Here is a 23785-nt window from a genome sequence, read left to right on the forward strand (position 1 = left end):
AGATTCAAAGACTAGAGGGATCGTGATCCTGATCAATAAGCGGGTGGTGTTTGAGGCGGGTAGAATAGTCTCGGATGTGGGAGGTCGGCACATTATGGTCAGTGGGAAACTGGAGGGGGTGCAGGTGGTATTAGTAAATGTATATGCACCAAATTAGGATGATGTGGAGTTTATAAAGAGGATGCTGGGGAAGATACCGGACCTGGACTCGCACAGGTTGGTCATGGGAGGGGACTTCAACAACTATTGATCCTGGCTTGGACCAGTCAAGCTCGAAAACGGGCAGGGTGCCAGCAATGGCAAAGGAACTAAAAGGGTTCATGGAGCAGATGGGGGGAGTAGATCCATGGAGATTTGGGCAGCCGAGGGTGAAGGAGTTCTCCTTCTACTCACACGCGCATAAAGTGTACTCCCGGATCGATTTCTTTATTTTGAGCAGGGCCTTACTGGCAGGGGTGGCGGACATGGGGAACTCGGTGATCACAATCTCAGATCATGCTCCGCACTGGGTTGACCTGCAGGTTAGTAAAGACAGTAACCCGTGCCCACAATGGAGGTTAGATGTGGGACTTTTGGCGGATGAAGGGGTGTGCGAGCGGCTGAGGAAATGTATTCAGAACTACCTGCAGGTCAACGACACGGGGGAAATTTCAGCAGCGATGGTCTGGGAAGCACTTAAGGCGGTGGTTAGAGGGGAGCTGATCTCGATACGGGCCCATAGGGAGAAGATAGACAGGGCAGAGATGGACTGACTGGTAAAGGAGATACTACAGATCGATAGGAGGTATGCGGAGACCCCAGAGGCACGGCTTTTAATGGAACGGTGGAGGCTACAGACGCAGTCTGGCTTGTTAACCACAGGGAGGGCGGTGGAGCAGCTGAGAAAGGTGAGGGGGGCGATCTATGAGCATGGAGAGAAGGCCAGCAGAATGCTTGCACAGCAACTTAGAAAGAGGGAGGCAGCCAGGGTGATAGGGAAAGTAAATGACGGAGATGGGAACCTGGTTGGAGGTGAATAAGGCATTTAGGGATTTCTATAGTAGGCTATATGGGTCGGAACCCACTACGGGGCCGGAGTGGATGAGGCACGTCTTGGGGGTCTGAATTTCCCAAAGGTGGACGGGGAGCTGGTAGAAGGGGTGGGGGCCCCGATCGGGTTGGAAGAGATAGTGGAGGTTCTGAAGGCCATGCAGTCGGGTAAAGCCCCAGGGCTGGACAGGTACCCAGTGGAGTTTGATAAAAAGTTCTCTGGGATATTGGGGCCGGTGTTGATGAGGATGTTCAATGAGTCAAAGGAAAGAGGGGTGCTGCCCCCGATGATGTCACAGGCCACAATTTCACTGATTCTGAAGTGGGACAAGAGCCTGGAGCTGTATGGGTCCTAAAGGCCGATATCTCTGTTGAATGTGGATGCCAAACTGCTGGCCCAAATTCTGTCCCCCAGAATTGAGGATTGTGTTCCGGACGTTATTGGGGAGGACCAGACAGGGTTTGTAAGGGAAGGCAGTTGGTGGCCAATGTAAGAAGGTTGTTAAACGTGATCATGATGCCCCCGGAAGGTAGGGAAGTGGAGGTAGTGATCGCAATGGATGCAGAAAAGGCTTTTGATTGGGTAGAATGGGATTATCTGTGGGAGGTACTGGGACGGTTCGGATTTGGGCGGGTCTTTATTGACTGGATCAGGTTGCTGTATCAGGCTCCTGTGGCAAGCGTACGGATGAATAGGACAGCATTGGACTACTTTAAACTGCACCAGGTGACGAGACAGGGATGCCCCCTCTCCCCACTGTTGTTCGCGCTAGCTATCGAGCAGTTGGCAATTGGTCTGAGAGCCTCAAGGGGCTGGAGGGGGCTGGTCTGTGGGGGGGGGGGGGGGGGGGGTAGCACAGAGTCTCGCTCTATGCAGATGACCTGCTTCTGTATATATCGGACCCAATAGAGGGGATGGAAGAAATCATGGGGATTCTCAGGGAATTTGGCCGGTTTTCGGGGTATAAGCTAAATATGGGGAAAAGTGAGATGTTTGTGGTCCAGGCAAGGGGACAGGAGAGGCCATTGGGGGAGAACAAAGAACAAAGAAAAGTACAGCACAGGAACAGGCCCTTCGGCCCTCCAAGCCTGTGCCGACCATGCTGCCCGTCTAAACTAAAAACTAAACTAAAACCCACTCCCTGGGTCCGCATCCCTCTATTCCCATCATATTCATGTATTTGTCAAGATGCCCCTTAAATGTCACTATCGTCCCTGCTTCCACCACCTCCTCTGGCAGCGAGTTCCAGGCATCCACTCCCCTCTGTGTAAAAAAACCTGCCTCGTAAATCTCCTCTAAACCTTGCCCCTCGGACCTTAAACCTATGCCCCCTAGCAATTGAACCCTCTACCCTGGGAAAAAGCCTCTGACTATCCACTCTGTCTATGCCCCTCATAATTTTGTAGACATCTATCAGGTCTTCCGCACAGGAACATGCTGGTCCTGAATCCCTTTCAACTGACATTGGAGCTGCCGTTTAGATTTGTAGGGGGAAGCTTTAGGTACCTAGGCATACAAGTGGCACGGAAATGGGACCGGCTGCATAAATTAAATCTGGCCCGACTAGTAGACCAAATGAAGGACGATTTTCAGAGATGGGACGCACTCCCGTTGTCATTAGCTGGGAGGGTGCAGACGGTGAAGATTATGGCCCTCCCGAGATTCCTGTTCATGTTTCAATGTCTCCCCATCTTTATTCCGCGGTCCTTTTTTAAACGGGTCAACAAAGTGATCACTGGCTTTGTTTGGGCAGGCAAGACCCGGCGGGTAAGGAAGGTAATGCTTGAGCGGAGTCGGGGAGGGGGCAGGCTGGCGCTGCCAAATTTTAGTAACTATCACTGGGCGGCGAATATAGCCATGATCAGGAAGTGGGTGGTGGGGGAGGGATCGGCATGGGAGGGTATGGAGGCGGCTTCATGCAAGGGCACCAGTCTGGGGGCGTTGGTAACTGCGGCTCTGCCATTCCCGCCGGCACGGTACTCCACCAGCCCCGTGGTGGTGGCAGCCCTGAGAGTCTGGGGGCAATGGAGGAGACATGTGGGGGCAGAGGGAGCATCGGTCTGGTCCCCAATCTGTAATCATCACCGGTTCGCCTCGGGAAGGATGGATGGGGAGTTCCGGATATGGCGGAGAGCAAGGATTGAGAGGATGGGGGATATGTTTATAGAGGGGAGCTTTCCGAGTATGGGGGTGCTGAAGGAGAAGTTTGGGTTGGCGAGGGGAAACAAATTCAGGTATCTGCAGGTGCAGGACTTCCTACGTAAACAGGTGTCAACCTTCCCGCTCCTACCGGTAAGGGGGATTCAGGACAGGGTAGGTTCCAGAGGGTGGGTAGGAGAAGGGAGCGTCTCTGACATTTACAAGGAACTTATGGGGTCAGAGGAGACGCAGACCGAGGAGCTGAAGCGCATGTGGGAGGAGGAGCTGGGAGGAGAGATAGAGGATGGTCTATGGGCGGATGCGTTGAGTAGAGACAACGTGTCCGTAACATGTGCCAGGCTCAGCCTGATACAATTCAAGGTCGTTCATCGGGCTCACAATACAGTGGCCCGGATGAGCAGATTCTTTGGGGTGGAAGACAGGTGTGCAAAATGTGTGGGAGCACCAGCGAACCATGTCCACATGTTCTGGGCATGTCCGAAGCTTAGGGGATTTTGGCAGGGGTTTCCAGATGTCATGTCCACGGTGTTAAAAACAAAGGTGGCCCTGAGTCCAGAGGTGGCGATTTTCGAGGTGTCGGAAGACTCGGGAATCCAGGAGGAGAAAGAGGCAGACGTTCTGGCCTTTGCCTCCCGGGTAGCCCGGAGACGGATACTATTAGCTTGGAGGGACTCAAAGCCCCCGAAGTCGGAGACCTGGCTATCGGACATGGCTAGCTTTCTCTGGAGAAAATCAAGTTCGCCTTGAGAGGGTCACTGTTAGGGTTCGCCTGGATGTGGCAACCGTTCGTCGACTTCTTCACGGAAAATTAATCGTCAGTAGAAGGTTGGGGGGGGGGGGGGGGGGGGGCTAGTTTAGCTTTGAGTAGGGGGTTAATAAAGGTGGGACCTGTAAGGGAGGGAGACGGCTTTTGCTCTATGTTTATAGTTTCATGTACAATGTTTATTTTGTTGTTGTTATAATACTAAAAATACCTCAATAAAATGTTTATTAAAAATAAAAGTGTGACCCTCTGTCACTTCCTACTATTCCCTCCTCTTGCCCAAACACCCATGATTTCCCCCACGACCCTGCTCCCATGACTTCTCTCACCCCTTAATTTACCTACTAGTCAATACCCTTCACTCCACCCCTAAACACCCGTCATTACTTCTCACTCTTTCTTTCTAAACTATCCATTTAATATAATAATCTAATATAATCTTTATTAGTGTCATAAGTAGGCTTACTTTAACACTGCAATGAAATTACTGTGGAAATCCCCTAGTCGTCACACGACGGCGCCTGTTCGGGTACACTGAGGGAGAATTCAGAAGCCCAATTCACCTAACAAGTACATCTTTCGGGGCTTGTGGGAGGAAACCGGAGCACCCGGAGGAAACCCACGCAGACACGGGGAGAACATGGGAATCGAACCCTGGCTCTGTGAAGCAACAGAGCTAACTACTGTGCTACCATGCCGCCCCATGTATCCTGCTCATGTAACCTGCACACTCTCTTGCTCTACTGTCAGTGCCTCACCATTAACTCCCAATTAACTCTCACTTGCATCCCCCAAGAAGCCATTGCTGCATCCAATTTGAGAAATCTCTTCTCCCATCCAATCAAGAGTGCTTTCTGCAATGCACACAGATTCATTCTGCTAAGGAACATCTAAATTGTTTTAAGTCACAAACTCCGTTGTAGTTTATTAAGCAAAGGGCTTAGATCAATCAAACATTTTTTTAAAAACATTTTATTGAGGCATTTCTGATTTTATAACAATAAACAATACAAATACAAATGTACACATAGTTCAGTGCGTAACACATCCCTCCATCTCCCATTGTTCCCGCCTACTCTAAACACAAAGATCAATCAAACATTAATTGTTCCTTGGTGAGGAAACTTTTTTTTTATAGAGTACTCAATTCATTTTTTCCAATTAAGGGGCAATTTAGCATGGCCAATCCACCTAGCCTGCACATCTTTGGGTTGTGGGGGCGAAACCCACACAAACACGGGGAGAATGCGCAAACTCCACACAGTGACCCAGAGCCGGGATCGAACCTGGGACCTCGGCACCGCGAGGCAGCAGTGCTAATCACTGTGCCACCGTGCTGCCTGTGGTCAGGAAACTTTACAAGGTAGAAAGAACTTACAATTTTCAGTCAGAAGTTTAAAAATTATTTTGCATCTGTAATATAGTCTGACATCTAGAAGCAATACTGCACACACTGGCCATCCTTTTTATTATATTACTGTCAGATATCTCATAAAGTAGCTTGCAGTAAGTCTGATTGTATACTTATTAACAACACCTCCTCCACGATGGTCCTCAATACCGGGGCCCCGCAAGACTGCGTACTTAGCCCCCTACTATATTCCATATACACACACGACTGTGGGGCAAAATTTGGCTCCATCTCCATCTACAAGTTTGCTGAATACACGACCGTCGGATCCTGAACAACGATGAGTCAGAGTAGAGGAGGGAGATGGAGAAACTAGTGGAGTAGTGGAACTACAATAATCTCTCCCTCAAAGTCAGCAAAACTAAAGAGCTGGTCATTGACTTCAGGAAGCGAAGTAACCTACACACCCCTGTCTGCATCAATGGTGCTGAGGTGGAGATGGTTGACAGCTTCAAATTCCGAGGTGTAAACATCACCAAAAATCTTTCCTGCTCCACCCACGTCGCGCTATGACCAAGAAAGCACAACTTCCTCAGGAAACTAAGGAAATTTGGCATGTTCACACTGATTCTTACCATCTTTTACAGATGCACCATAGAAAGCATCCTATCTGGCTGCATCACAGCCTAGTATGGCAACTGCTCGGCCCAAGACTGTAAGAAACTACAGAGAGTCATGAACACAGCCCAATCCATCACGCAAACCCACCTCCCATCTACTGACTCTGTCCACACCTCCCACTGCCTTGGGAAAGTGGGCAGCATTATCAAAGACCCCTCCCAGCCAAGTTATTCCCCAACTTCTTCCATTGGGCAGGAGATACAGAAGTCTGAGAACACACACTAACAGGTTCAAAAACAGCTCCTTCCCCGCTGTTACCAGACTCCTGAATGACCCTCTTATGGACTGAACTGATCTATTCACACATCTTCTCCACTGTGTAGCACTACACTCCGTATACTCACCCAATGTTTGTGTATTTACTTTGTGTATTTATCGTATGTCCTATGTTTTTTCATGTATGGAACAATCTGTCTGGACTGTATGCAGAACAATACTTTTCACTGTATCTCAGTACATGTGACAATAAATCAAATAAATCAATCAATTATTATAATGGCAGAGGCATTATGTCAAATGATGCACAGTGTATTGTTCAGCTGAGGGGCTGGGATAGCACAGTGGGCTAAACAGCTGGCTTATAACGCAGAACAATGCCAGCAGCGTGGGTTCAATTCCTGTACCGGCCTCCCCGAACAGGCGCCGGAATGTGACGACTAGGGGCTTTTCACAGTAACTTCATTGAAGCCTACTTGTGACAATAAGCTATTATTATTATTATTAGGTGTCATTGTGTGCCTATAAAGTCTGAAGTTCCAGCTATTGTTATTAAGAAAGGAACACGTTCTTTCTTCAGATACTAGCTGAAGCGTTTCAGAATGTTTGGGTAGACATCGTGAAGAATCCAGCCCCGGGTCACTGTCTGTGTGGAGTTTGCACATTCTCCCCGTATCTGCGTGGGTCTCACCCCAACAACCCAAATGTATTACAGGCTAGGTGGATTGGCCACGCTAAATTAGCCCTTAATTGAAAAAAAAACACTTGGGTACTTTAAAATTCAAAGAAAACAAAAAAAGACTGATGGGCAAAAGCCATCTTGTCCTTCAAACCTATCGCATTCCATAAGGCCATAAGACGTAGGAGCAGAAGTAGGCCCATCGAAAATGCTCCGCTATTCAATGAGATCATGGCTGATCTGATATAATCCTCAACTCTACTTTCCCGCTTTATCCCCATAACTCTGTATTAAAAATATATACATCTCAGCATTGAACATACTTAACGACCCAGCTTCTACAGCTCTCTGGGGTAAAGAATTCTCTCGATTCATTACCTTCAGAGAGAAGAAATTCTTCCTCATCTGTCTTAAATGGCCGACCCCTTACTCTGACATTCCCCACAAGGGGAAACAATCTCTTAGCATCTGTCCTATCACGCCCCCTCAGAATCCTATATGTTTCTATAAAGACACCTCTCATTCTTCTAAACTCCAGGCATGATGCAGCCATGTGTACCAATGACTTCCCCCGAGTTACAAAATCTGAGAGAAGCAAGTGACAGTAAGTGATTGTTGCACTGATGGGAAGTTCATGCCATAGACAAGACTTTTAAGCTCCTATTTTAACTCAGGGGGAAAGGTGCAGGGTCTGGGGCAGATGGAGAGCACAAATGACAATATTGCCAACGAGGCCTCGGCCATTTTAACTCCTGGGCTTCATTACCGTGTTGCAGCATGGATTCCCGCCCAAATTCAGAAGAAATGCCACGGAGGTCGATGGGCAGGAATTGGCACAAGAGGAGGCTTCTGTCGAGGTCCTGAAGGAACCGGAAATGGTACTGAAGTAACTTTCCCAACCTGCCCTCCTGCCAGATTTCATTAGCACGCTCAGCACTGGTATGATTAAAATCACATTGAAATCTGAATGGCGCCAGTGGACTCAGACCTATAACTATTTATGAGGCTTCTGCCTGTCTGTTCTGTGACTGGCAGAACCAACATGTAAAATGGAGGTGACAAAAATGCAGTGAAAAGCACCTGCTCTCACTTTAACCATCCATCCCATTCCTGCCAGGCCGGCAGAATTAAAATTGAATATATATATATATTCATTAGGCTATGTTTAGAAATAAAATTACGTAAAGTTGATCTTTTTTTTTAAATTTAGAGTACCCAATTAATTTTTTCCAACTAAGGGGCAATTTAGTGTGGCCAATCCACCTACCCTGCACATCTTTTGGGTTGTGGGGTGAAACCCACGCAGACACGGGGAGAATGTGCAAACTCCACACGGACAGTGACCCAGAGCCGGGATCAAACCTGGGACCTCGGCGCCGTGAGGCAGCAGGGCTAACCCACTGCGCCACCGTGCTGCCCTAAAGTTGATCATTTATGTACATTTTGACAAGTAATACTTTAACTTTCATTGGAAGTTTTCGAATAATATGTAAACCAGATGGAACATTTTCTTTGGTTTACACTTTTGTAGCCTTTATCCCCTCTGCTATTTCACTGTCGTCGTCTGACGTCCGAATTTTACAATGATTGCATGTTATGTTCCAATTGGCTTTGCTCTTTGTCTCTGTCTACATTTCCTTTGTTTAAATAAATTTAGAGTACCCAATTCTCTTTTATTTCCAATTAAGGGGCAATTTAGCGTGGCCAATCCACCGACCCTCCACATTTTTTAGGATTGTGGGGGTGAGACCCACGCAGACACGGGGAGAATGTGCAAACTCCACACCGACAGTGACTCGAGGCCGGGATCGAACCAGGGTCCTCAGCGCCGTGAGGCAGCAGTGCCTTACTTTTCCTTGTTTCAAGTAATGCTTACTTGCTTATGCTCAAGTTAAATGAAATCAGCAGTGATAACAAGCAGCAGTCAGGTCTCTGTCTGCAGCTATTAGGTTATAGCCTGGGTATGGCATAGGCAAGAAGTACTCAAATCGTGAACTCAAATATTTGATCAGGTATCATGAGACCAGCCAGTGAAACAAAAACCATGTTCACACACTCGCTACTTTGATCTTTTCCTCAGGCAGACAATTTATGCAAAGCCAGCCCCCACAATCATTAAATAAATAATCAGGGGCACTCCCTTGCTTTTCTTCAAATACTGCTGTAATTACCTCCAATTGGCATTATTGGTTGGCCAATTGGAGTATGAGCTCCCTCAATGAGCTATCATAGGCCCATATAAGCACCTGTGTAGGCTTTGTGATCCAGTCTTAAGTTGACTGGAATGCTAATTGCATTGTTTGGAGCGGCTCTTGTATATAATTATTGGAAATAAATATTGGTGTGGTCACGGGACTCCTGCCTCCTGTGGATTATTACAACTGATGTGGCAACTTTTACAAAAACCTGAGGTATAATGTTATTCTGCCTCATCCAAGAGATGGTTTCTCCAACAGTGCAGCACACCTTTCGTACCCTCTCTGGAACAATGCTTGAAACAACAACCTTCTATCTCAGAAGTAGGAGTGTGACCACTGAGCCAAGGCTGACACATTGCTTAAGATAATTTTAGACGGTGCTCCCGAGGTTTTTGTTCCTGTTCCAGTGCCGCCCCATCCTTATCCCGAAGGCCTTTTTTAGGAGGGTCAACAGGAGTATTACGGGATTTGTATGGGACCCTGAGGGTGAGAAGGGTGTTTTGGAACAGGGCAGGGATAGGGGGGGGGCTGGTGCTGCCCAACCTCTGTGGGTACTATTGGGCTGCCAACGCAGCGATGGTGCATAAGTGGGTAATGGACGGGGAAGGGGCAGCAAGGAAGAGGATGGAGATGGTGTCCTGTGTGGACACGAGCTTGGAGGCGCTTGTAACGGCGCCGTTGCCGCTCCCTCCAACGAGGTATACCACAAGCCCGGTGGTGGCTACCCTCAAAATTTGGGGGCAATGGAGATGGCACAGGGGGGAGGTGGGGGTCTCGATGGGGTCCCCGATATGGGGGAACCACCGGTTTGTTCCAGGGAGAATCGATGGCGGGTTTCTGAGTTGGCACAGGGCAGGGTTAGGAGGTTGAGGGACCTGTTTGTAGATGGGAAGTTTGCGAGCCTAGGTGAGTTAGAGGAGAATTTCAGGCTCCCCCCAGGGAACATTTTTAGGTATATGCAGGTAAGGGCGTTTGCCAGGCGGCAGGTGGTGAGGTTCCCTCTGTTGCCCTCACGTGGGGTCCAGGACAGGGTGCTTTCGGGGGTGTGGGTTGGAGGGGGGAGGATTTCGGACATATACCAAGTGATGCAGGAGGTAGACGAGGCCTCGGGGGAGGAGCTGAAGGGTAAATGGGAAGAGGAGCTGGGTGAGGAGATTGAGGAGGGGACGTGGCCGGATGCTCCGGAAAGAGTGAACTCCTCCTCTTCATGTGCGAGGCTTAGCCTCATACAGTTCAAGGTGCTACATAGGGCTCATATGACCGGGACGAGGATGAGTAGGTTCTTTAGGGGTGAAGACAGGTGTACTAGGTGCTCGGGGAGCCCAGCCAACCATGCCCATATGTTCTGGGCATGCCCAGCGCTGGGGGAATTTTGGAAGGGGGTAGCAAGCACGGTGTCGAGGGTGGTAGGATCTAGGGTCAAGCCAGGCTGGGGACTCACAATATTTGGGGTTGCAGTGGAGCCGGGAGTGCAGGAGGCGAAAGAGGCCGGTGTTCTGGCCTTTGCGTCCCTAGTAGCCCGGCGGAGGATTCTTCTTCAGTGGAAGGATGCGAGGCCCCCAAGCGTGGAGACCTGGATCAACGATATGGCGTGGTTCATCAAATTGGAGAAAGTGAAATTTGCCCTGAGGGGATCAGTACAGGGGTTTTTCAGGCGGTGGCAGCCTTTCCTGGATTTCCTGGCAGAATGGTAGGGGACAAAAAGGCCAGCAGCAGCCCGGGGTGGAGGGGGGGTCATTTCGGTGGGTTGGGTTGAAGGGGCGTGTACATGTGTTTTTTGGTTATGACGGGTGTTAATCCCTTTCTTCTTTTTGTATTTAACGCGGGGGGGGGGGGGGGGGGGGGGTTGTTCTTTTTTGTTTTTCTTAATTGTTAATATTTTGTTTATTGTTAATATTTTCTGTTATTGATATTTTGTGAAAATCTGAATAAAAATTATTTTTTAAAAGAGATAATTTTAGGTTCGACAAGTCGTACCTGACCATTCCAGACTACACTTCCTTCTACGAAGGAGTGAAAACCCGACCAGCTTGACTCCAGCAGTCCTCGTGTCATATTATGTTCTAACGAGCATTGACTAGTATAAGGTGGGACTTTCGTCACTCACCCGGGAGAAAGTCCCACCTTGGAGAACGGCCAGCCATTCAAATGGACCGGCAGCTCTCCAAGGTGTTTGTGGCACCTTGTTGAGTATGTTTTCCTACGTTACAATGGCGATAACCTTTAAGAAGCACTTCTATGGCTGTGAAACTGTAGGGGTGTCCTGTGAATATTAAAGGCACACTATAAACGGATGTTATTTTGATTAATTCACAATAAAAATCCAATGAGCCTGCAGAGAAGCCTTAATTTTTTTTTTACGAAATGGAGTGCCGCTGTGAATTGACGTTATGTTAAGCAATAGATCGATGGATTAACCATTTTAATGTAATTATATCAAACCCCTGAACAACAGCAATGCATGACTGTGTGAAAGAAAAAGTCTTGCATTTATTTAGCACATTTCACAACCTGAGGATACTTGGTAATAAACAGTGTCGTATTTTCCAGAAAAACAAGATGTTCCTGTTTATTCTGTGCAAGTCTTTCCAGAGTTGGCCAGGGACTACTATGTGGGGTAAAGTGAAAATCCTCCTAAGATTTCTGCCACATAACTGCACACAAAGGACTCATATTAAATTCCGAAACTTCATTTGGCTCTTTGATGAATGCATTGTAGAATTTTGATTATTTTTAACGTTCCGCAAACATTCTCTTGAACCCCATGCTCACACTCAGCTTTTGTGATACTCAACAACTGGCAGAAGGATGGTTCTTATTTAATTCCTAAAACCACAATAGTCAAGGAAGAATCTACATGTTGATGATATTGATGCAATCTGCAAAATCACTACATACTGACAGAAATGTAGAATAAGCATTTTTGTTATCATTGTATTGTAAACAAGCTGAATAAACCCACAAAAACAAACTAATGGCCTCCAACCAACAAGGATTTAAACAATGCCAAAGAACTTTCCATACACTACACAATGCTAATGAAAATCTCACAGTAAAGTGGACTGATTGTCAAAGAAATACGGTTCATGAAGTTTAAGGTCAAACCACCAAAGTTTCTGAAATGTTTGCAATGAACAAACATTTGAATAGGTTTGCTGAAAGCGAGATAAAACGATGGGCTAGAACTGGGTGGCAAATTTAGATGTATTAGTATCAACATAACAAAGCAATGTTTTAGCATGCCTAGAATGTGGGAGTGGAAATTGGAACACTTCATAGAATCATGGAATCCCTACAGTGCAGATGGAGGCCATTTGGCCCAACAGGTCTGCACTGACCCTCTGAAAGAGCAACCTACCTAGGCCCACTCCCCCCACCCTATCCTTGTAACCGCACCTAACCTGCATATCTTTGGACTGTGGGAGGAAACCGGAGCACCTGGAGGAAGCCCAGGCAGACATAGGGAGGAAGTGAAAACTCTACATGGACAGTCACCCAAGGCCAGAATTGAACCCGGGTCCCTGGCACTGTGAGGCAGTAGTGCTAACCTTTGTGGCACTGTGCAGTCCATTTCTACTGATTTATCCGGAACTTGGCCTTTCCTTTTAGTCCATTCCTTTAAACTGTCTGGATGCATAATCAATGTTAATCAACTGTTGTGCAGGTGAAGGAGACATAGCCTGAGTGAGTGAGACACAGCCAGAGTGGGAATTGGAACTTGGTAATTTGGACATTGTGGTAATTCGGCGCAGAGGTGCTGTTTCCCTTTTTGTTCTGTTTCCTTTGTTTGGCTTTGTATCTGGTAATCAGCAGGGAGAGGTCCAGAGTGCATTCTGGGAAGCAGGGAGAAAACCAGGAGCACCCTGGGAAGGTAGGTGATATAAAATCTTACCCCCAGGTTCCAGCGGCCTTCATTTTTGAGAGCGAGAGAGAAAGCCGGGAAGCAGCTTGGGAAGAGGTAAGTGATAGATATCTGCTATTCTGAGTGATCCGACTGGGGGTGTGTGTGTGTGACATCAGGTCATGTCCCAGAGGACTGGAGACTAGCCAATGTTGTTCCTTTGTTTAAGAATGGTAGCAAGGATTATCAGGGAACTACAGGCCAGTGAGCCTTACGTCAGTGGTAGGAAAATTACTGGAGAGATTTCTTCGAGACGGGCTCTACTCTCATTTGGAAGCAAGGGGTTGTATTAATGAGAGGCAGCGCAGTTTTGTGAAGGGGAGGTTGTGTCTCACTAACTTGATAGAGTTTTTCAAGGAGTTTACAAAGATGATTGATGCGGGTAGGGCAGTGGATGTTGTCTATATGGACTTCAGTAAGGCCTTTGACAAGGTCCCTCATGGCAGACAGGTACAAAAGGTGAAGTCACATGGGATCAGAGGTGAGCTGGCAAGATGGATACAGAACTGGCTAGGTCATAGAAGGCAGAGAATAGCAATGGAAGGGTGCTTTTCTAATTGGAGGGCTGTGACTAGTGGTGTTCTGCAGGAATCAGTGCTGGGACCTTTGCTGTTCGTAGTATATAGAAATGATTTGGAGGAAAATGTAACTGGTCTGATTAGTAAGTTTGCAGACGACACAAAGGTTGGTGGAATTGCGGATAGCGATGAGGACTGTCAGAGGATACAGCAGGATTTAGATCGTTTGGAGACTTGGGCGGCGAGATGGCAGATGGAGTTTAATCCGGACAAATGTGAGGTAATGCATTTTGGAAGGTCTAATACTGGTAGGGAATATACAATGATTGGTAGAACCCTCAAGCGTATTGACAGTCAGAGATCTCTTGGAAAAATTAGCAAGTCATGTTGCGGCTATATAGAACCTTAATTAGGCCACACTTGGGAGCATAGTGTTCAATTCTGGTCGCCACACTACCAGAAGGATGTGGAGGCTTTGGAGAGGGCGCAGAAGAGATTTACCAGGATGTTGCCTGGTATGGAGGGCATTAGCTATGAGGAGAGGTTGAATAAACTCGGTTTGTTCTCACTGGAACAAAGGAGGTTGAGGAGCGACCTGATAGAGGTCTACAAAATTATGAGGGGCATAGACAGAGTGGATAGTCAGAGGCTTTTTCCCAGGGTAGAGGGGTCAATTACTAGGGGCATAGGTTTAAGGTGCGAGGGGCAAGTTTTTGAGGAGATGTACGAGGCAAGTTTTGTACACAGAGGGTATTGGGTGCCTGGAACTCGCTGCCGGAGGAGGTGGTGGAAGCAGGGACGATAGTGACGTTTAAGGGGCATCTTGACAAATACATGAATAGGATGGGAATAGAGGGATATAGACCCCGGAAGTGTGGAAGATTTTAGTTTAGACGGGCCTCATGGTCGGCACAGGCTTGGAGGGCCGAAGGGCCTCTCTTCCTGTGCTGTACTTTTCTTTGTTCTTTGTTCTGAGCATTCTGTAAGTTTACCCAACTGCCAACATGGGGGAAGAGAACAGCCTCATGGTTTAGCCAAGGCCTTAGTTGTCTGATTTTGTGGAACTCCTGCTTGACAACTAAGCATGCGGGTGAAAGTCCACTTTATGAGTAAAGCATGGGAAAACATTGGGAAGAAATAAACACAACTGCAGATTTCCATGCAACTGAACACAAATGTACCTCTCAGCCATCGCAGGAGGAAGTGGTCATCCTGAGCAGGAAGGCTAGGCAGGATATCTTGAATATTCTCTCGGAACTGCGGAACAGACAGAAAAACAATTGTAATCGCTCTGATTTCATGTACACAGTTCAAAGTCCATCAGCATCTTAATGCATTGCCTGGCTCACCTGGAACTGCAGAGTGCAGAACAAGCACTTATACTGCTTCGTCAGCAACTAGCCCTTCTTTATTTTAAACTATTTGGCTGCAAATCTCAGAAGCTATCATCAAATGTTTGATATCAAGCATCATAAAGAGCTCTGTGTAATAAACACACCCACTTGTGTTTGGCAGAATTTGAAAATTACATCAATCGATAATAAATGCTGCTGACTAAATATATTGTTTGGACTAAAACAGTATTGAAGTCTTAAACTAGTTACACTAAACACACATCAGTTCGCTGCAGAGAAAGGTCACGGAAGATGAGAGCAAATTCATGCGGACATTAATTTTCCCTCGGTTTAAATGTGTTACTCATGTTTAATCCTGAGTCAGAAAAATTCTCTTTAATAAACAGCCAGTCAGGACATTCATTCTGTCTGCAGTGTGTGGGTTCTCAGTGCTCATGTTTAACTTTGGCTCAATTAAAAGTTAGTTCCAGTGCATACATTTTCTTATAGGTCATTGGGGAAGTGTGCTAAAGTTTTTGAATGTCAATTAATAATATTTTTTTTAAAATGTGATTAGTAACTATTTTTTAATTTATTTTTTTTCCAATTAAGGGGCAATTTAGCGTGTCCAATCCACCAATCTGCACATCTTTCGGTTTTCATAGAATTTACAGTGCAGAAGGAGGCCATTCGGCCCATCGAGTCTGCACCAGCTCTTGGAATGAGCACCCTACCCGAGGTCAACACCTCCTACCTATCCCCATAACACAGTAACCCCACCCAACACTAAGGGCAATTTGGACACTAAGGGCAATTTATCATGGCCAATCCACCTAACCCGCACATCTTTGGACTGTGGGAGGAAACCGGAGCACCCGGAGGAAACCCACACACACACGGGGAGGACGTGCAGACTCCACACAGACAGTGACCCAAGCTGGAATCGAACCTGGGACCCTGGAGCTGTGAAGCATTTGTGCTATCCACAATGCTACCGTGCTGCCCCTGTGACGGAGAGAACCACACAGACACGGGGAGAATGTACAAACTCTACGCCAATTAATAACAGTTAATTGTTAATAGTTACTAATTGTCTCCCCGTGTCTGCGTGGGTCTCACCCCCACAACCCAAAGATGTGCAGGGTAGGTGGATTGGCCACGCTAAATTGCCCCTTAATTGGAAAAATAATTTTTTTTAAAAATAGCTACTAATCACAATACAACAAAATCAGCGCGTGAAATATGGAAACTTAGTTGGTTGGGACGCTCAGTTTCAACTCTATTATCTGCAGTTTAACCAGTCCAAATATTTCTGAGGTGATCATAATGTGCTCGCTCTAATCGTTATTAATAGCTTTTTAAAAATAAATTTAGAGTACCGAATTCATTTTTTCCAATTAAGGGGCAATTTAGCGTGGCCAATCCACCTACCCTGCACATCTTTGGGTTGTGGGGTGAAACCCATGCAAACACGGGGAGAATGTGCAAACCCCACACTGACAGTGACCCAGAGCCAGGATTGAACCTGGGACCTCAAGAGCCGTGAGGCTGCAGGGCTAACCCACTGCACCACCGTGCTGCCCTATTATTATTAGCTTTAACTGAAATTGATTTTGCCTATATTCGTCCCATTTTCATTATAAATGGGTTTGCCTAACCATGACACTGGAGTACATCATTGGTCACACATCACCCTGAAAACATATTAAGGATTGACGGTGTTTGGAAAGGGAATATCACACAGGTGCAGCGAGAGCTGTAGAGGCTCCAACTAACTGATGAAATAGCGCAGGGTAAAGTCAATTCACAATCTAAACCGTGCAATACCTGATCTGGGAGTTTTCAATGCTGTTCAGCATTGGAACATGCTGAGAAAACACTGTCATCTCTCCCCTTGATTGGCATTAATATCACTACACAAATGATATAAAAATAAAGAATAACAAAATGCTTGTTCATAAAGCCCAACTCTGTACAAATGTCTTTATTGGAACAGTTTGTTGAGAGTGTGGGAGCTAGCAATGTGCAAAGTTCACATTTTTATTCTTCGTGGACTAATAAATTACTTTTTCTTTCTGTTATGACTTCTTTCTTGTGCAGCCACTTGCAGCAAATCATTTTGTCAAGCCATTACACAGGACTTTACAAATTGAGATACATTATGATGATTATATTAATGGGGCACCATCATGTCTCTCCAACCTCCAGCGGCAAACCCACCCCACAATGTGCTGGAAAAATAATTACTCACAATGAGGTTCAGAAGCAATGACTAATTTTCAATCAGCCTTTAGACTTTGCCAGTTCCAGCAGAACACCGAATCATTTCTTTGAAAAGCTTAGTTTCAAGCACACGTCTGTTTTTCCTTTGTGAGATAGTGGGAAGGTGGTGGAAGTATTTGATTTGGTTTGATTTCCAGGCTGATTATCAGCCTACTGCACAGGATTATCAACTCTCCTTCCATGGCCAACAAGTTCTGGCGTGGGACTTGAAGCCGGAGCTTCTAGCCAAGATCTAGGGTCATGATCAGGGTGCCACAAGATCTCCCTCAAACAATCGCGTGAATGAAATTAGAAGAAATTTTGAATATTATGGATTTATTGGGAACCCAAATATTATTCTGTCAGCTGTAAGTGAACTTTGTTGCTAAGCCTGAAATGCTGGACTGTAAAACTGTCCATGGCCCTGGTCAACAGGCAGTGTAAGAAATGGCTACACCCTAATTGTTCTGGTTTTATATTCCAATGTGGGAAAATATAGTACATTAGGGCATAACAAACAGGTTAACTCAAAGAATTATGATCAACGTATTAAATCCTTGTACAGAATGGACCAGTGTTGTTAATGAAGAGTGCTGTCCTGACTCAATTCTCACTGAGTAATCTTTTAAACATAAATCCCACATTTGCACTTGATAAGCAGAATATTTGCCCACAGCAGATCTGTCCTAACCCAAACCCAGAGCATCAAGTGCTAAATTTGCTGGGTATATCTGTGTACCTCTGGTAAAACTGTTGAGGTACACTCGACAATTCAATACATATATTGAGGAATCAGCTAATTGAGGAAGTTGCACATACAGTAGTCCTTATAACACAGGGTAGGTTTGACTGACGGCACCGCGGTGATATAAACTTACGTCTGGGCTCATCTCTGCCTTACACTAAAGACCTTTGTTCTTGCAATTCTATGGTAATAAAGATCCCAGTAGTGATCCTGTTCAAATATGCAGTTTGCTTACAGGACCCCGGTTTAGAGATGGGATAAAATCAGCATTTTAGTGCATCACTGAGCCAAAGAAGCAGTCCAAGTCAGTGGCATTTTTACTAACCCTGACCCGATCAAGAAACAAATTGTTTCAATTATTGCCCCAATGGAAAGAAATCACTCTTTTAATTTTTTTTAATTGTTTTGGAAAGCATTAGTTTTGTACCCATACAAAGTATCCTTGCATTTAGAATTTCTACAGTGTGGAAGTAAGTCATTCGGCCCATTGAGTCTGCACCACTGAAAGAGCACACTACCTAGGCCCACTCCCCCACCCTATAACCCCATATAACCTGCACATCTTTGGACACTTAGGGCAATTTAGCATGGCCAATCCACCTAACCTGCATATCTTTGGACTGTGGGAGGAAACTGGAGCACGCGGAGGAAACCCAGCAGACATGGGGTGAAAGTGCAAACTCCACACAGTCGGCCAAGGCCAGAATTGAACTGGGGTCCCTGGCACTGTGAGGCAGCAGTGCTAACCATTGTGCCACCCTGCCGTCCTCTACTGGTTCGATACACTTCAAGAGTGCAAAGATGTATGTGTCTGCAATCTCAAAATTGCAAATTAAAAAGCTATTGAAGCCTACTTGTGACAATAAGCGATTATTATTACTGATGAATCCTTCAGCTCTCTTCCAGGTCACTGGTGGCATTCTGGCTCTCAGTGACAGCGACAATTAAAGCAGAGTTAGTCCAGCAAATTAGGGAAAATACAGCTGGAAATCCAGCGGGACAAGAACAGAAAAATACTGGAAAAACTCAGCAGGCCCGACAGTTTCAACGGAGAGAGAAAAACCGAGTTTACTATTTGGGGTTGACTTTTCACAAGAACTGGAAAAACTTAGAGACATAACAGGTTTTCAGCAAGTACAAAGGTGAGGCCCAAGGCGTTCTTTAAAAAAGTAAATGCGGTGATCTTGGGATTTGTTTGGGCGGGTAACACCCCGCGGGTGAGGAAGGTGCTATGGGAGCGGCGGGGGGGGGGGGGCTGGCTCTTCCGAATTTTATAATTATAATTGGGCAGCGAATATAGCAATGGTCTGGAAGTGGGTAGTGGGGGAAGGGTCGTTTGGGAGTGGGTGGAGGCGGCCTCATGTAAAGACATGAGTTTGGGGGCATTGTTAACGGCACCGCGGCCGTTCCTGCCGGCCAGGTACTCCACAAGCCCGGTAGTTGTGGCAGCCTTGAGGATGTGGGGATAGTGGCGGCAGCACATGAGACTGGAAGGGACGTCAGTGTTGGCACCGATATGTGGTAACCAGCGGTTTGCTCCGGGGGGGGGGGGTGGATTCCGGAGGTGGCAGTGGGCTGGGGTCGAGAGATTTGGAGATCTCTTTATCGATGGGGGCTTCCCGAGCTTGGAGGAGTTTGAATTGCCAGGTGGGAATGGGTTCCGGTATCCGTATGTGAGGGACTTCGTGTGAGGACAGGTTTCGACCTTCCCACACCTGTCGCTCCAGGGGCTACAGGATAAGGTAGTGTCGGGAGTAGGAGTAGGAGAGAGGAAGGTTTCAGAGATCCACAAGGAACTGATGGAGTGGGAGGGAGCCCTGATAGGGGAGGTGAAGAGAAAGTGGGAAGAAGAGCTGGGTGGGGAGTTGGAGGCCAGATGGTGGGAGGAGGATCTGGGGCGAATCAATGTTGGGTGGGGTTTGTTGCTGGGGGGTGTGTTGGTTATATTGGGTGGGATTCTCCATTCTGGGGACTAAGCCCCCACGCTGGCAGGAAAACCGGCGCCAACCACTCCGGCGTCAACAGCCCCCGAAAGTGAGGAATTCTCCTAGTTTCCGGGGGGCTAGGTGGGCGCCCGAGGGGTTGGCGCCACTCCAGCTGGTGACGAAGGGCCGATGCGAGTTCGTGCAGATGCGGAATGGCCGGCGTGATCTCACGCATGCGCAGACCGGCCGCCGTATTTCCGCGTATGCGCGGGGGTTTCCTTTTCCGCGCTGGCCCCCAGGCAATATGGCGGAGCCCAGAGAGGCCTGGCGTGGAGGAAAGAAGTCCCCCCACAGAACAAGCCCACCCGCAGATCAGTAGGCTCTCATCGCGGCCCAGGCCACCGTGGGGGCCCCTCCGGGGGTCAGATACCCCTGCGTCGCCCCGAGGACCCCCCCGCACACTCACCTGCCAGGTCCCACCATGCATGAGGTGAGTAATTCACGCCGGCAGGACTGGCCAAAACTTGGCGGCCGCTCGGCCCATCGGGGCCCGGAGATTGGCCGGGGGGTCCGCTGTCAACGGTCCCCGACCGGTGTGGCGGAAATCCAGGGGCCGCCCGAAAAATGGCGCCGGAGAATAGGTCAGCCGGCGTCGTGGCGGGATTCGCACCTCCCCCCCGGGGATTCTCCGACCCAGCGGGGGGGGTCGGAGAATCCCGGCCATTGTTCTGTTCTCACTGAAACCTGATATTTAAAAATTGTTTAAATTCTAAATGCCTGAATAAAAAAATTTCTAAAAACAAGTACAAAGGTGGGGAAAGAAAGGTGAAGATAAAAAGAGCAAAAGGGAAAGTATTGTGATAGTGTGGAAAACAGGAGAGATTAAATAACAAAAGATTTGACAGTGGAAGGCAAATGGGGTGTTAAGGGGACAAGTAAAGAGACAAAGGATGGATCTAAAAGAGGTGCAAATGGAAATAGAATCATCTGCAACAGCCAAAAACATAAGAAAGGTGAGGGGTGTGGGAACAGAGGAAAAGTCCTGAAATTGCTGAACTTTAAAAAAAATTCATTTGCGGGATGTGGGTGTCGCTGGTTAGAACAAAGAACAAAGAACAAAGAAAATTACAGCACAGGAACAGGCCCTTCGGCCCCCCCAGCCTGCGCCGATCCAGATCCTTTATCTAAACCTGTCGCCTTTTTTCCAAGGATTTACTTCCTTCTGTTCCCCGCCCGTTCATATATATCTGTCGAGATGCATCTTAAATGATGCTATCGTGCCCACCTCCACCACCTCTGCTGGTAAAGCGTTCCAGGCACCCACCACCCTCTGCGTAAAAAACTTTCCATGCACATCTCCCTTAAACTTTCCCCCTCTCACCTTGAAATCGTGACCCCTTGTAATTGACACCCCTACTCTTGGAAAAAGCTTGTTGCTATCCACCCTGTCCATACCTCTCATAATTTTGTAGACCTCAATCTGGTCCCCCCTCAACCTCCGTCTTTCTAACAAAAACAATCCTAATCTACTCAACCTTTCTTCATAGCTAGCACCCTCCATACCAGGCAACATCCTGGTGAACCTCCTCTGCACCCTCTCCAAAGCATCCACATCCTTCTGGTAATGTGGCAACCAGAACTGCACGCAGTATTCCAAATGTGGCCTAACCAAAGTCCTATACAATTGTAATATGACCTGCTGACTCTTGTACTCAATACCCCTTCCGATGAAGGCAAGCATGCTGTACACCTTATTGACCACTCTATCGACCTGCGTTGCCACCTTCAGGGTACAATGGACCTGAACTCCCAGATCTCTCTGTACATCAATTTTCCCCAAGACTCTTCAATTGAACGTATAGTCCGCTCTTGAATTTGATCTTCCAAAATGCATCACCTCGCATTTGCCTGGATTGAACTCCATCTGCCATTTCTCTGCCAACTCTCCAATCTATCTATATTTTGCTGTATTCTCTGACAGTCCTCCTCGCTATCTGCAACTCCACCAATCTTAGTATCATCTGTAAACTTGCTAATCAGACCACCTGTACCTTCGTCCAGATCATTTATGTATATCACAAACAACAGTGGTCACACTCCCTTCCACCACTACTCTCTGTCTCCTGTTGCCCAGCCAGTTCTTTATCCATCTAGCTAGTACACCCTGAACCCCATGCGACTTCACTTTTTCCATCAACCTGCCATGGGAAACTTTATCAAACGCCTTACTGAAGTCCATGTATATGACATCTACAGCCCTTCCCTCATCAATTAACTTTGTCACTTCCTCAAAGAATTCTATTAGGTTTGTAAGACATGACCTTCCCTGCACAAAACCATGCTGCCTATCACTGATAAGTCTATTTTCTTCCAAATGTGAATAGATCCTATCCCTCAGTATCTTCTCCAACAGTTTGCCTACCACTGACGTCAAACTCACAGGTCTATAATTCCTTGGATTATCCCTGCTACCCTTCTTAAACAAAGGGACAACATTAGCAATTCTCCAGTCCTCCGGGACCGCACCTGTGCTCAAGGATACAGCAAAGATATCTGTTAAGGCCCCAGCTATTTCGTCCCTCGCTTCCCTCAGTAACCTGGGATAGATCCCATCGGGACCTGGGGACTTGTCCACCTTAATGCCTTTTAGAATACCCAAACCTTCCCCCTTCCTCATGCCGACTTGACCTAGAGTATTTAAACATCCATCCCTAGCCTCAACATCCGTCATGTCCCTCTCATTGGTGAATACCGATGCAAAGTACTCATTAAGAATCTCACCCATTTCCTTTGACTCCACGCATAAATTCCCTCTTTTGGCTTTGAGTGAGTCAATCCTTTCTCTAGTTACCCTCTTGCCCCTTATATACGAATACAAGGCTTTGGGATTTTCCTTAACCTGTTAGCCAAAGATATTTCATGACCCCTTTTAGCCCTCTTTATTGCGCATTTGAGATTTGTCCTACTTTCCCGATATTCTTCCAAAGCTTCATCAGTTTTAACTCACTTAGATCTTATGTATGCTTCCTTTTTCATCTTAGCTAGTCTCACAGTTCCACCTGTCATCCATGGTTCCCTAATCTTGCCATTTCTATCCCTCATTTTCACAGGGACATGTCTGTCCTGCACTCTAATCAATCTTTCCTTAAAAGACTCCCGCATTTCAAATGTGGATTTCTCCTTGAACAGCTGCTCCCAATCCACATTCCCTAGCTCCTGCCGAATTTTGTTATACTTGGCCTTTCCTCAATTTAGCACTCTTCCTTTAGGACCACTCTCGTCTTTGTCCATGAGTATTCTAAAACTTAAGGAATTGTGATCGCTATTCCCAAAGTAATCACCGACTGAAACTTCAACCACCTGGCCGGGATCATTCCCCAATACCAGGTCCAGTATGGCCCCTTCCCGAGTTGGACTATTTACATACTGCTCTAAAAAAACTCTCCTGGATGCTCCATCCAAACTCTGCTCCATCTACGCCTCCAACACTACATGAGTCCCATTCAATGTTGGGGAAGTTAAAATCTCCCATTACGACCACCCTATTACTCCTACATTTTTCTATAATCTGTCTACATATTTGTACCTCTACTTTATGCTCGCTTTTGGGAGGCCTGTAGTAAAGTCCCAACAATGTTTCTGCACCCTTCCTATTTCTTAGCTCTACCCATATTGCCTCAGTGCTCGAATCCTCCATCGTTCCCTCCTTAATCACAGCTGTGATATCATCTCTGACTAGTAATGCAACTCTTCCACTCCTTCTACCTCCCTCTCTATCCCTCCTGAAGCATCTATACCCTGGGATATTTAGTTGCCAGTCTTACCCTTCCATCAACCAAGTCTCAGTAATACCAATAACATCATATTCCCAGGTACTAATCCAAGCCTTAAATTCATCTGCCTTACCTGCTACACTTCTCGCATTAAAACAAATGCACCTCAAACCACCTGTCCCTTTGCATTCATCATCTCTTCCCTGTCTACTCTTCCCCTTCGTCACATTGACTTTATTATCTAGTACC

The 23785-nt window shown here is 46.9% G+C and overlaps 1 protein-coding gene across 1 annotated transcript in view; it reads right to left on the reverse strand.

Moving 5' to 3' along the window:
* The window catches only part of LOC119957181 (SEC14-like protein 2), a 122701-nt gene that overhangs the window by 84538 nt on the left and 14378 nt on the right, over nt 1-23785 (reverse strand). Inside the window, exon 2 of the mRNA XM_038785021.1 lies at nt 14679-14754. Coding sequence (XP_038640949.1) covers nt 14679-14754 — 76 coding nt within the window. The remainder of the gene's footprint in view (nt 1-14678; nt 14755-23785) is intronic.

The sequence above is a fragment of the Scyliorhinus canicula genome, chromosome 1, assembly GCF_902713615.1.
Source record: "Scyliorhinus canicula chromosome 1, sScyCan1.1, whole genome shotgun sequence".
NCBI classification, from domain to species: Eukaryota; Metazoa; Chordata; class Chondrichthyes; order Carcharhiniformes; family Scyliorhinidae; genus Scyliorhinus; species Scyliorhinus canicula.